At 42.9% G+C, this 13,809-nt stretch overlaps 1 protein-coding gene across 8 annotated transcripts in view; it reads right to left on the bottom strand.

The window, feature by feature from the left end:
- TNIP1 (TNFAIP3 interacting protein 1) overlaps positions 1–13,809 on the bottom strand; it is a 221,398-nt gene that overhangs the window by 38,077 nt on the left and 169,512 nt on the right. For 4 of the 8 annotated variants that reach the window (XM_085617685.1, XM_085617687.1, XM_085617686.1 and 1 more), the window contains one exon: positions 12,327–12,407. The exons of the other annotated variants lie outside the window; for them this stretch is intronic. In XM_085617685.1, the coding sequence (XP_085473811.1) occupies positions 12,327–12,407 (81 nt within the window). The remainder of the gene's footprint in view (positions 1–12,326; positions 12,408–13,809) is intronic. 8 annotated transcript variants of the gene reach the window in all.

The following is a 13,809-nucleotide window of genomic DNA, read 5'->3' as shown; positions in this document are numbered from 1 at the left end:
TTAATTTAGAAAGAAAACAAAAACTACCTCTAAGGAACTGGTGATAGAAATCAAACCATGTTGTTTGAAGGTAAACTGTGTGCTGAAGTCATGGGAAATTGAAATATTGCCTATCTGGCATTTGACCATTTGCAATGTTAAAACAGAAATAGGATATTCAGTTAAGTAACCATCAAGGCTATTTGGCATTCATGGTCTATGTGCTTTGGATAAGAAATATTAATTGTTTCCCACTAACTGGGAAATGCATTAGTTTGGGGAACAGTTTGGTTGGTGATTCTTGCATATTGGCATGTACCATATACATCCATTTTGTAATGCATGTAACAGGTTATTTCGTTTCTGTTTAAGTTATTGTTGCTTGTGAATTACAGTCTATGCTAATGGTATGAGAATGATTAGCACTACAAGACAGGTTGGGGAATTTAAATTATCCACCTGTGAATTGCTTTGGGAGTACAGTATGAGCATTTTCTTTTGACTCCATATGAAGCCTAGTTAGCAGCTTCAGGAAGAGAGTGTAGTACTCATCTGCATGTTGTTGTATGGATACGTTGTGATTGTGCTTTTCCAAGCAATGCATTTGTGACAAACAGTAGTACTCTGTCACAAGAAATTTGGATGTAGCGGACTCGATTGGTGTGAAATCAGTAAGAGTACCATCCTGTCTCTAGAGGTTAGAGGCTGTATGCAGTGAGGAACCCATGGTATGCAAAGTTAGAGGAAGTGTAGAACCCTGCCGTAAAAACAGATTCACAGAGGAGTATCCCATATTGCACTAAGTTGGGAAAGAGTAACTTCTTGTCATTAAAAGTTGCATGGGCGAGTACTTCATGGGTGCAATGTGAAAGCAGGGAAGTACTAAGTTGCAAGAAGCTGCAATTTAGAGTAGCTCATGGGGTGAAAATGTGGGGAAGTCTTACCCTGTGATGTTATGGGTGAAAGCCACAGGTTTCACTTGAGATGTCAAGGTGTACAAACGAGCAGGTTTGACAGGTGTCTGGTACAGGAGGCAGGGTAGGTTTGTGATTGTTTGGTGATCAGTTTTATTCAGTTTGTGTATTATGAAGTCAATCAGTGTTGTGTTTGAATGGTAGCGTTTGATATAGCTTCGGTCCATGGTAGAAGAGTTATTTGCCTTCTGAAGTGGTCTGGTGTCAGTGGTTGTATTGCTGGACTGCTGCAGTGTTTAATCGTTATGTTTTGCCAACAATTTTTGAGTATGTGTCTACTACAGGCTGTCATCGCTGTGTTTAGAGGATTCCTGACTTTTTCTGCAGCAGTTTCCAGGGGGTGTAGTAGTGGTTGCAGATTGAGTGCTTTCTTCCTCCTGGCACCTGGTCATGCTGGTTTGGTCAGCTAGTGTGACTGTTTGTGGGGCATGTTGGAGTGGTGGGCTGCATTGCTGTATGTGAGTGTGTGGTGGAGTGTCTTGTCCTTCTGGGGTAATGTGTGTTGCTTGTGGAAAATGGAGAAAGTGGGAGAGTGGAGTTTGTGTTACCTGTTTAGTTTAGTAAGGTTAGGTTCATGTCTGGGGGCATTGTCTAGGACTGTATATGTTTGACAGGTCTTGGTTTGGAGTCTGCCTAAGGACGTTTTGAGTTAAGGTGATGTATCGTTAAACCTTCTGTTTCTGTTGTTTGAGCTTTGAATGTTTACACTAGGAAAAGGAAACCCTTTTTCGAAGGAAGCCAGTGGGGTCCTGGCTGTCGCATAAATGGCTGTCTGTGATTATACAGCCTGCATGCATAAATGTTGTATGTGTTCATATATGTCCAAGGAGGTCGCAGGTTTGCATATAGTGGGCCATTGTGCAATGTTTGTCACAACCTAGTTGTCTCACTTCATTCTTTGTTGACATGTCCTTTATTTTGTTGTCTGCAGTGGAAGCTAGGAGATGGGGACAGTTGGAGGGAGAATGAAGCCTTTGCAGGACCTATCTGATGTTGCTGTAACATAAGGGCCTAAAATGTACTTACCTCGTACCCGGAGATCTTCAGATAAAGAACTTACTTCTACCCGACCTCTTGTATGATGATCCTGCCCTCTAGCTACATAATGCCTCTATAATAAATAGTGCATCTGGATTGTGCTCAATGACAGACAGCTATGTCAACGCAAGCATGATTGCGGAGTATGCTTTGATAAGGAAGAGGTTATTGGCTTGAACTGCTGGCAGAATGTGCATGTGGATTGGCGTTTGATTGAAAGCAAATGTTGCCTGGTTTTGAAGTGAGTGTGTGGGGGCAGTACAGTGTGTGTGATGCACATGTTGATGTATGCTTACCTACGAGTCAGGGATTCTGCCCTTGGTCCCAAGTCTTTCCTGGCGCAATCAGGTGATGACTATATCAGCCCTTTGCACACAATACCTGGGCCCAAAGACAACAAAGGAGTCAATTAGATTGGGTCTTGACAGCGAAGATGTTTTAAAAACAGTGCTCTCCGCAGACTTATGCTGGCCTGTGATTGGTCAGAAATGTTGGCAGCAGGTAGTCAGCTGGATGGGAATGAGCACAGGGATGCTTGCTGTATTGTTCTGGACCTTAAGTGAGTACTCGCAGATATCTGAAGTTCTGTTGTCGAGAGACTTTGGTGTGCCTTTGATTATCTGAAGGCCTGGAAGTAGAGAATCAGCTGGGTAGGGCCAGGACTTGTGGCTTGTTGGGCACTCTCTCTACTGTTCTGGGCTGGGCTGTTCTAGGAGGGCTGGCTGATGCTGAAAGTGTTGTGGTAGTCGTAGATTTCAATTGACTTAAAATAGGTTAGTAGGAGCGGGACAGGGATGAGAGCTGGTCAGGATAAGGTGCGTGGGCTTGTGGGGCATTTGCTTCTTTGTTCATGATTTAAAATGTTAACAGCTAAATAATTTGCTTCTTTTGCTGTATGCTGTAATAAATTCAGTAGCCATATTCCCATTTTTGGTGGGGGTGACTGAGTAGCAGCAAAAAGATTCTGAAAAAGGGTGTGCTGTGCTGCTCGTCTGCATTGAATATCCAGATTGTAATGCCTGGGGGTGGATTCAAGGGCATTTATCTTGCAGCATTACATAGATCCAAGAGAAGAATGTATCCAATAAAATAGCAGGTTGCTCCTTGTTTGTATAAACAATGTCTTTTTGATGCCTAGAGCAGTGTCTTGTGATCTGATGAATGACATAGCAATGCAACCTACCACCTGGTGGAAAATACTGGTCTTGGTAATATGAACGCTGTTGTGGAGAATCAAATGATACTACGAAACGATACGTTTTCATGAACAGTATTGTCCCATCAGGTAGAGGATATGTAGAGACGCCTCTTATGCCAACTAAGGGATAGCAGTCAGACAATTCTACATCCTGACTTGAATAGAATATAGATGGCCCTTTAGGGAAAAGCGCCACATAACTCTCAATAGCAGAATCTCCAAAAATGCTTAAAACTAAGAATCAGATTTTTTGCAGTGGCAGATTCAGCAGAAGTAGTAAATCTAAGTAAATAATAGAATTCCAGACGTAGTACTGTTCAGCATGCAGACTAAAAAGCAACATACTACAGTTAAAATTATTTGCAAAAAGTAATGTTTACATTTTCTTTCTAAATGTGCAAAACACTATCCCCAAGGTCAAACCCTTTCCTCCATACCCCTATAAAATAGGAGGGGATCTCATTCCTTGGCCACCCAGGCAAAGCACCTACTTCAGTCAGTTCACCCCCCTGCAAGTATATGGAGGGGGGCCTCCACGCTCCGGACCCAGTCAAGAGTTCTCCCGTCAGTCCGTGCACAGTGCCGGAGGGGGCTGCCTCTAGTTCAGGGACCCTTCGCGCCGCAGAGGCTGCGGGGGCTATTGTTACATCACTGACTCCATTTCTTCACTACAGCAAGCTTGCAGGTGTTTTTAGGGTGTGAGAATGACCTCCAAACTGTTCATGAATATCTACGAGTTTATACTTAAGTGGACATTCAAACACATGTTCGATGGTCACAACATTCGCTAAATGCCCAGTTTCTCAAACCTGACCCTCCAATTAAGTACTCTCCACAGTGCTGGCAGATTTTGCATATTGACGGTGAAGTACTACTAGTACTATCTGTTTTTTGCTGTGTGATACTGTAATGAACTCTCCTTTCTCAGCCAGGTACCTAGGTATGGGGTACATCTATAGCACTTAACTGCATGGATAGTTTTATGCAGAATTCTAGAACAAAGATCTGAAATGTTTTATACCTAATACAGGTATTTTTTTTGTTGTGTGCACTGAATGCAGAATTATGAAAATATGATACACTGAAACTAAGCTGACTGGTAATGCTGTGTGATGGATCATTGTTTAGATGGCATCCTGGGTGATCCGATTACAAGCAGGTAAAAAAACTACTTAATGTGTTCATTCATGGACTTCAATGTCTTAGTTCTTTTCGATGGGCTCTAGAGCATCAACATGCTGTTGAAAGAATAGATGGGTACCAAAAAAGGAACATCAATTACCCGAGTTTGAACCCCACACCTGCAGCCTTTACTGCGGTTTTAGTCTAAGGGTCTATTTACTTGCTGCGTCAGCTGCATTACAAGATGTGTTAATTAACAGCAGTGTTCAAAGCAACCTTCTCCTCCTGCAAAAGACCCCTAGCCTTCCTCTTATGCTCTCCCAATAAGTATTGTAACAAGCATTGGCATAGCCAATAGGTTTCTCTATTTGGACCTTATAAGTATTTAGCCATGAAGCACATTATCCTGGGTGCTGAAACATCTACTGCTACTTCAGGTGCACTGGTGAAAGGCTGCACACCCACTGATGGGCTTCGTGCTATTTCATGAAAATATGATAAAGTTGTGTGCACGTGTGTCATGTGAAAATAAACTGTGGAATTGAGAGACTATGGTCTGGGCATGTAGACAGCAGAAGAGTGCATCTGGAATACTGTCTCTATGACAGAAGGAATTGTGCATAGTTGTCTGTGTGCAAAGTACGGTGGTTGCAAGTGCTCAAGGAAGGCCCCATGTTTGGTTTTGAGGGGCTGAGAGCACGGTCATTGTGTACATACTGTGTGCAGAGAACGTTTTTCGCGAGAGAGCTCAGACATGGTCTGTCACATTGTCTTTGAGAGAGGCAAAGGGACATAACTATCAGTAGTGCTGTGCTGCCAGGTCAGAGGTGCCCCATGCAACCAAATTGTACATGAAATGTGGAGCACATGCAGCTTGATTGACTTGTGACTGCACGTAAAAACACATACGGGCAAGGAATTAGTGCATCAGCAGTTCAATGTGATGAACAAAAACATTCTCTCACCCGAAGTTCCACAGTCAGAAGGAATGATATACGTTGACTGTTTTTTGCTTCTTTAACAAGAATATTAAAACTCACTTTGTGGACTTTATTGTGTATTGTTAACATTGATTAATGTGCTCTTCCTCAACCAGAAACAAAGTTTAGATGCTTTTACTTTAAAAACGAGGAAATAGTTGGGAGATTTTGAGTGCATGCACCAGGGCCAATGGCACCATTGCCCCTTGTTTAAAGCAGCTGTGTACACTCGTGTGCCACTGTCAGCAAATGCAATATTTCATCTATACCTCCAGTCACAAAGGTCGTTAGGCTTCTGACTTTACAAGGAGAGACAGAGTTTGCGTGCATGTGTGTGCACAAAATTGTTGACCACGCAGGCCACAGAAAGTATTTTTTTTTTTAAAAGTTCTCATGCATACTCCCAGATCCGAGAAGAGAGGCGGTGACTGAAAAAACTGGCATGCGAGTGAGATGGGTTTTCGCGGCCCCTTCAGTTCCTTTGAATGACTTAATGATCCATCTTTGCTGGTATTATTTAAAGGCATGCAATTTTAAAACAAAATAGGGACATAGCAGCAAGCACCAACAGCCAAAAAAGCACTATATGATTATAGTGGTATGGACTCTTTGGAAACCAGATCGACTTCGCTCCAGGGCTTTCCCTTGCAATAAGTTACTTCCTGCTGCTGAACGTCTTACCTGGGGCAGCAGCAACAGCTCTGTTAGTGTACCTACTGTTAATGAAGTAGCTTTGACCCAAGTGGCACAATTAATTAGACACTCACATGAATCAGGCTCTGCTGATCTCCGAGTCAAGCCTTCCTTTCACCATTACTATCTGGTGCTTAGTAGCAAAAAATCAGACAATCTCGGTAGCAGGCAGCCTGTTTTTTTTTTTTTTTTTAAAGTAAAGACAGATTGCCGTAAAGATAGACTGCCGTGAACGGTGGGGGGCCAATGAAATAGTCTAACGAGTGGAGTGACTGCCCATGTGTGACATGGCTTATAGCACGCAGGGCTTCAGATTGCAGCGCCCGACCAGGCCTCAGATTAATCTGCGCTGAATAATACGAAGTATCCAGTTCTTCTCAAGAGGAAACACGAGTTGTAAAAAGGTAAGCCCAGCATCATGCCGTCACCCAGGCATCGAGATCTGATGCATGCGCAAATGCACTTGACTGGCCTGCCAGTGCCTGGCAGTCTCACTATGTACCTCGGGCCAGCCAGGTAGTGACGTTCTTAAAAAGCAATAGTTTAAAAAAGATAAATAATACATTTTAATGAACATACCTGCAGTTCAGAGGGGTGGCGCTCAGGGGTCCTAAGGTACAAGCCGCTGCTGTAAAGTCTGTTTGTTAGCTGGGAGGACTGCTTCACGCATGTGTAGCTGAATTTAGCGCTCTAAAATGACTGCATTCCTAAACTCAGCACTATGCAAAACTTCTTAGTAATCATATACATGAGACACGAATAAGATGTGAGGGTTAAAGGGTTTCCTGGTGGCAGCTTCGAGTTAAAATCCCTGAACAATGCCAGACATTACAGGATTGGGGTAACGCAATGAGGCGCCCTGAAGCACAAAATGAGATCTCTCCCCAACAAGAATTGGCCGCGCACGTGCGTGTGTGCGTGCGCAGTCTGCTGTTTTTCAAAGCACACACTCGAGCTTGTGGCGCGCCGCTGCGCACTCCCGCAAGCTGTATGCGGCCACAAGCACGAGTATGTGCTTGGAAAAAGAGCTGTACGAAGGCTAAAGGTCTCCTAGGCAGCGCATGCGCACTGCGTACGCGAGACCTAAAAATGTTCTTAATTATCACTGTTGGCAGCCAGATCTATCAAATCTACAGGAGAAATAGGTCTTGCTTGCGACAGCGCATGTAATGCGCGCTCTCTTGTGAGAAATATTGTATACAACAAGGGGCTTGCAGCCCGCCCATTGCTTAACACTTGCTGGCTTCATTGACAATCATATTTGCTGCCTTCTAATTGGGCAGCGTGTGTTGGCTTAACATCCTCTTCTTTCAGCTGGAGCATGGACCAAGTACTGATTGCTTCAGCTTGATTGCTGTCCTTTGGCTGATTGTGCTGTTATTAAGGCTCTACTTTTATTTTTTCTTCTTTCCTGTTGTCCTTGCTGAACTTCTTGCCATTTGTACCTATGTTTTACTATGCCACACACACTTTGAAAGAGCCCTTTTCTCTTTTGAAATGTATGTTTATTGTGACAACAGATCATAGCTGCTTATATTGTGACAACAGATGTTATCTGCTTCCAAATGTATTTTCACTAAGATATGGACATCGGCGCAATTGGTTTCTTTATGTGATAGGATTTTTTGCCAAATTACTTTTTTTCACGCTTGGGGAGATTAACTGATTTGCTCAGAATCACAAGGCTGTTGTTTTGAGACCTAACAAGGATTGGCAAAGTCAATAGGTCTCGCTGTTGAGACTACTGGATCAGCCATTGCCTTTTGTTTGTGCTGCACAGCATGGTTATTCCAGACTTTGGAAATTGATAGTAGCCTTCCTCTATACCAGTGTTAACAAATAAATAAATAAATAAAGTGTGTATATATATATATATATATATATATATATATATATATATATATATATTCACTGAAAAAACCATAGGTTTCACACATGTTATAGTTAGTGGAAATTTTACTGATAAAAAACCAATGAAATTGCCCCGTTATAGTTAGCGCAGGCAACTATAACTCACGCGACCACAATCCTCTGCTGATGCTAATACTGTATTTAGACACTTATTTGCCCATGTCTTCTTCCATACATTTTTAGCTATACATATATTACAAATATTTTTTTTTCATAAAGACACATATGTCATCAGCAGAGGATTGCGGTCGCGTGAGTTATAGTTGCCTGCGCTAACTATAACGGGGCAATTTCATTGGTTTTTTATCAGTAAAATTTCCACTAACTATAACATGTGTGAAACCTATGGTTTTTTCAGTGAATTTGCAAGGTTTTTTAAATGCTAATTCCTAACTATAACGTGTGTGAAACCTATGGTTTTTTCAGTGAATTAGTACGGTTTTTTAAATGCTAAGTTTTTTTCCCTTATAATAAGCCCTGTACATTTGGTGGCCTACGGCCACCAAAAGCACAGGGGGTGGGGTAAGTGTGGATAGTGTTTTTTTCCATTGTAATAAGCCCAGCACATTTGGTGGCCTTCGGCCACCAAAAGCACAGGGGGTGGGGTAAGTGTGGATAGTGTTTTTTTTATTTTTATTTTTTTACCGTACGCTTACCGTAAGCGTACGGTAAGCGTACCCCGCGAAATTGCCGAAAAAAAAATAAAACCGTTTTTGCACTTGGGGGATGTTTGGGGACTCCCTCAACATGACTATGTGGGAGGGAGTTGTCAAAACAGCCCCTTTACATGTTTTTGGGCTTCCGATTTTAAAAATCTCTCTCAGTGCGAGAGACAAAATGGCGGCCGCCGCTTCCTGGTTTCGGCCGATTCGAATGTTTACTAAGATCTAAGAGCCAATCAGAATCGCGCTCGCGCACGCCACCGTACGCTTACCGTAAGCGTACGGTAAGCGTACCGTAAGCTGGCTCAGATATATATATTGATTTAAAGGCTATTTTCTCAGAATCTACTGAACAGATTTACACCAAACCTACAAAAGGCACTTCCTTGACCTAGGGACTACCTCTCTGCCAAATTTTGAGTAATTCTGTTCAGCCATTCGGGCTGTAGCTCGTTCTAAAGGTCCTATGGAAAAATGCATGGGAAAAACGCGTTTTGGGACCCCCCTTTTATCTCAGCCCCCGCTTGACGAATCCCCCCGAGACTTTCAGGGTAGGAGCGGAGCGTAGCGCCCCACCTATTTTGAGAAATTCGCGAGGATTCGTCGACCGGCGCCAAAGTTATTCAAAATAGAATGTTGAGGTTTTCCTATGGAAACGTGGTCCTAACTATAACTACCTACTGGCTATCGCCAGTAGGTAATATATATATATATATATTAAATGCCATTAACCCTGGCTGCATCACAGCACTTTTCTAAAATTAGTTATAGCCACACTGCAAAACATCAGTTCAGCTGTACAGTATGGCTACAAAACATTGCCAAAGCCAACAGCACTCATGGGCGAGACCAGTCGGCGTTGCCAATGAAAGTTTAATTTTCCAGGCAATATTCATCGTGTTCTGCATGAGTTGAGTGGCCTCGACCTGCTCTATCAGTTGCCAAGTTGGCTCTGACGTTTGTTAGATCTTGTGGTGTCGGTATGTGTTTACTCTCTGTTCTTGTGTCCTCGATCTACGCCAGAGTAGTTATCTTTATCATACATGAGAATTGTTAGTTCTAGTCATTTCCTTATCTATTGCCTATGTTTCCTATTAGATTATCATAAGTGATGATGGCTCAAATGGATATTACCACAAATTTTCTGATAGAGAATTAGACGGAAACTCCTTGCATAGTTCTTCGTAATCGTCATCTTTATCCTACAATGCATTCCCATGCTATTCTCATAATGCTGTACATTGTATGTAAGATTTAAAATCATACTAGGAGTCTTCCTTCCTCTGTGGAGCATGTGTTACAGGTATGTGTATTATGGCATTTGTAAATCTTTACTATTCTCCAGATCTCTTTATGAATGGGATTCTTAGGAATGTGGTATTGACCTCCTGAAATGATAACTTGATCGTTGACTTGTTAGGTAGAACTTTTTAAACTGAAGGGCATGCAACCCTTTCGAGGATGTAGGATTAAGGAAATGAAACAATTTTGGGAATGCTTTAGAATCCTTTTCCGACTCCAGGTTGATAGATTGTTTTTGAAGTTGATTTTAACATCTTTTCTCCTCCTACTCAATGGACAGTTTTCAATTTTGGGTCATAACTGTTTCAACTACAGATCCACGATTTTGCAGGTCTGAAGGTAGCAAACTAATCCTAAAATCTTCCTAGCCAATGAAACCAATGTTTTATGTGGTCTTTAGCCAATCCTTTTTATTAAGGTTCAAAATAACTACAGGAATTTTGTTTGTGTAAATGGAGTGTGAGCTCAGTTTTTCACCTGTTTAGGAGTCTCTTCTGACTTGTCTTTCTCAACATCGGAGGTCTCCATTTTAGAGTTGTGTGCCAGATCTCCCTGCAGTTTCCGTACACTGACTATAACTAGGAAGTGATCTTGCCCAGTGTAAACTTCTTCATGTTTATAGTATCTTTATCCCAAAACAAGACACAAATTGAATGTCTGCCGATGTAAATTCCAGATGTCAACTTGGGAAAAACTCAAATGGAATTTCTTTACATACTCAACGCTGAGAAAACAGAGAACAAATACATATTCAATGCATAACTCCAATTTCTCCTTCAATAGAGTTTAACACCGAACAAAAAGCATCCTTTTGTTCAGTTTTTCTTCCCAATGCTACACCTTCTCCTGAGCCCAGTCACAGAAAAAAATCAATATGATGTCTAAGAAGTGAGGTATTGGATTACACACTATTAGGTGGCACAACTACAAATCCACCCTCAGTCAGGTAATGAGGTGAGATGATATTCAACTGCAGTTCCTACAGAGTAAGGAAACCTATGTGGCTCCATGCTCAGAGTGGCTAACTGCTGTAAGCCCCTACGTCACTCATAGATCATCTTGGGGGTTCTACTATGGGCTCAGGGTATTAGCAAATATAAAACAAAAAAAAGGGTAGGTTACAAAAAACATATGTACGTTGAATGTGGTTATCACAAGATCCATAACTATGTGCCCTCAATCACAGTGTCCCTGTGTTCCCTTGGCCTGTCCATAAGTTTTCATTGAGTACCATGGATACCCCACTTGGTGCTGCAGTAGAGAGTGTATTTTGTTGGAGAACTGCACCTGAAAAGGTTTCTCGAATCATGTTAATCCCAGAGTAACTGACCAATCATAGCCCACTGATGTGCCTTATGTTGGAAACAAAGCAAAGCACTCCTGCTACTCTCCGCCTAGACTGTTACCAGGATCGTGCTCAACCAATGGAAGAATCTGCTTGCCAAACCAACAGCGCCTTGAACCAGAGGCTCTATTCTAACAATGGTAGAAATGGGGCTCTCTCCCTAAGGCTGCATGCAATAAAAACAACTCCCTTCAACAGACAACATGAAAACTGGTCATCTTATTAGTAAGTTCTCCCTAATGCAGATCTATCATCTCTTCACTGAATGTGGCACTCACTGCAATCTAAACCCTCATAATAAGGTGAAGTTGGAGGGAGGTGGGCTGTGAAAAGATGAGTCACAAGTACTATTTCGAAAGAGTGGGACCTCTCGGCAAGTATTACACCTACAGCTTTACCTCTGCCTATAAACAATGCAGGCAAATATTAATATCCACTAACTGAGTGGGAGGTCAGTGAAAACAAAGTGCCAACAATATTTATTATGTAAAAGTGTACTGTTCTGGCAGAGAAAGCATGTAAGCCTCCCATGCATGTTTCTGCAGAAAATATCCACTGGAAAGTCACCTCTCTGTACACACAAATTCATATAAGTGCTATTCATGCCCATAAATATTACTTGTTGCGCCACACATCAGCCTGGTAAGGCCAACGTTACTCATTGTCACTCCTGCCCACACGCTTCTACCATTGCCACCTCTGCTCACAGACAACTCTAGTGCACTTCACCCTGAAACACAAACACACACATGTGCACACACACTCACACAAACACACACACACACACACACACTCACAGGTGCAGCACAACACTTTTCCATACATTCCTGGCAGCCTAAACCTTACTGAGAAAGAGTCTTTCTATGTCACAAAACCGACCCAAGGAGTGCCACCTTTGCTGAAACAGACTGATGCCCACACCCCTTTGGCATCAACCCTTAGGTCAACACAACTTCTCACTCTATTTCTCTCTGTAGCACTAGGATTTTTGAAACCTTCCTGTGCCACATCTGCGCAACTTAACACTTTTTTCTGTCTCTTGATATTGACCATACATAGTCTGGCTAGAAACAACCATGCCCACACCCCAGCACCAAGGCACCACATGTGTCTCTTCAGTACCTGCTTGTGCTGCTTCAGCAGCTTTCGCAGCTTCTCCTTTTCCCCCTTCTCTCGCTGAAGGTCCTCCATACAAGCACGCAGCTGAGAAAGGGAGATGCAGGAGAGAGAACATGGAGAGAGTGCAAGGTGAAGAGATGAATGGGGTAGGGAAGTAGAAAGGAAGAGGGGAGGTATAATGAAACACGGGTATGTGAAGGTGAGAAGGAAAGGAAGAGGGAAAAGGACAAAGAAGAGAGAGAGAGAGAGAGAAGTAGCATGTAAGCACACATTGATATAAAACAGACTGTTTTAAGTAGTACTAACTCATAAACACACCGGAAGCATAATGCTGGGCCAATTCAAAAGTGTACTAATAAATGTAATGTTCAATCCACCCACAGTGGACATAGAGGATACTCAAGGACGGCTATCTGAGGCAGACAATACATGAGTCTTTAGTCTCCTCATTTTTGGGGAAAATGGGTGCTCCCTGGTCTAGTGTTTTTCTATAAATGAGAATGCAACCTTGGACCCCTATTTAATTGGGAATTACTGATAGCATCATGCTTCCTCAGTGACTTGTGCATGAGATCCCTAGTGTGAAACTAAATCTGGTGGGATCTACCTGCCCAGTCAGTGAGGAATGCCTCACTTCAACCTCCAGTCTGTATTATTTTATTTTTCATTGTAGTTTTTTAGAAAAGTGTATTATTAACACAAGCTTTCATTTGGATATGGTCCTGAACAAAGGCCATACACCTGCTTGTACTCACCACACCCAATGTCACGCCTGACCCGAAGTGAAGAAAAAAGGCACACTTGGCAGTCACGCAATTAAATCCAACTAAATACATAAAACGTGCATTCACAGTCTAGAAACTACAAATACCTAAACACAGAAGAAAACATGCACAAACAAAAGTGGAGCAGTTCAACGGCAATGCAGAGTAAGAGAAGGATGGAGGAAAGACCCAAGGCCCTGGCACTGATATATGACCCATGCACAGAAACACCTATCAATCAATCAATCAATCATAACATTTGTATAGCGCGCTACTCACCCGGAGGGGTCTCAAGGCGCTGGGGGAAGAGGGGAACGTTACTGCTCGAAAAGCCAGGTCTTGAGTTGCTTCCTGAAGGAGAAATGGTCCTGGGTTAGCCGGAGGTGGATGGGGAGGGAGTTCCATGTCTTGGCTGCCAGGTAGGAGAAGGATCTTCCTCCGGTGGTGGCTCTGCGGATGCGTGGAACGTCGGCGAGGGCGAGGCTGGTTGATCGTAGCTGGCGGGTGGGAGTGTAGAAGTTCAGGCGGTTGTTGAGGTACTTGGGGCCCAGGTCGTGGAGGGCCTTGTGTGCGTGGGTGAGGAGTCTGAACGTGATCCTCTTGCTGACGGGGAGCCAGTGCAGGTCTCTCAGGTGGCCGAAGATGTGGCTGTGACGGGGGATGTCCAGGATGAGACGTGCGGAGGCGTTCTGGATGCGTTGGAGTCTTTTCTGAAGTTTGGC

Source organism: Triturus cristatus, chromosome 7 (genome assembly GCF_964204655.1).
Source record: "Triturus cristatus chromosome 7, aTriCri1.1, whole genome shotgun sequence".
In the NCBI taxonomy this organism is placed as follows: Eukaryota; Metazoa; Chordata; class Amphibia; order Caudata; family Salamandridae; genus Triturus; species Triturus cristatus.
The sequence above is the reverse complement of the archived record's forward strand: the minus strand, read 5'-3'. Positions and strand labels throughout refer to the sequence as shown.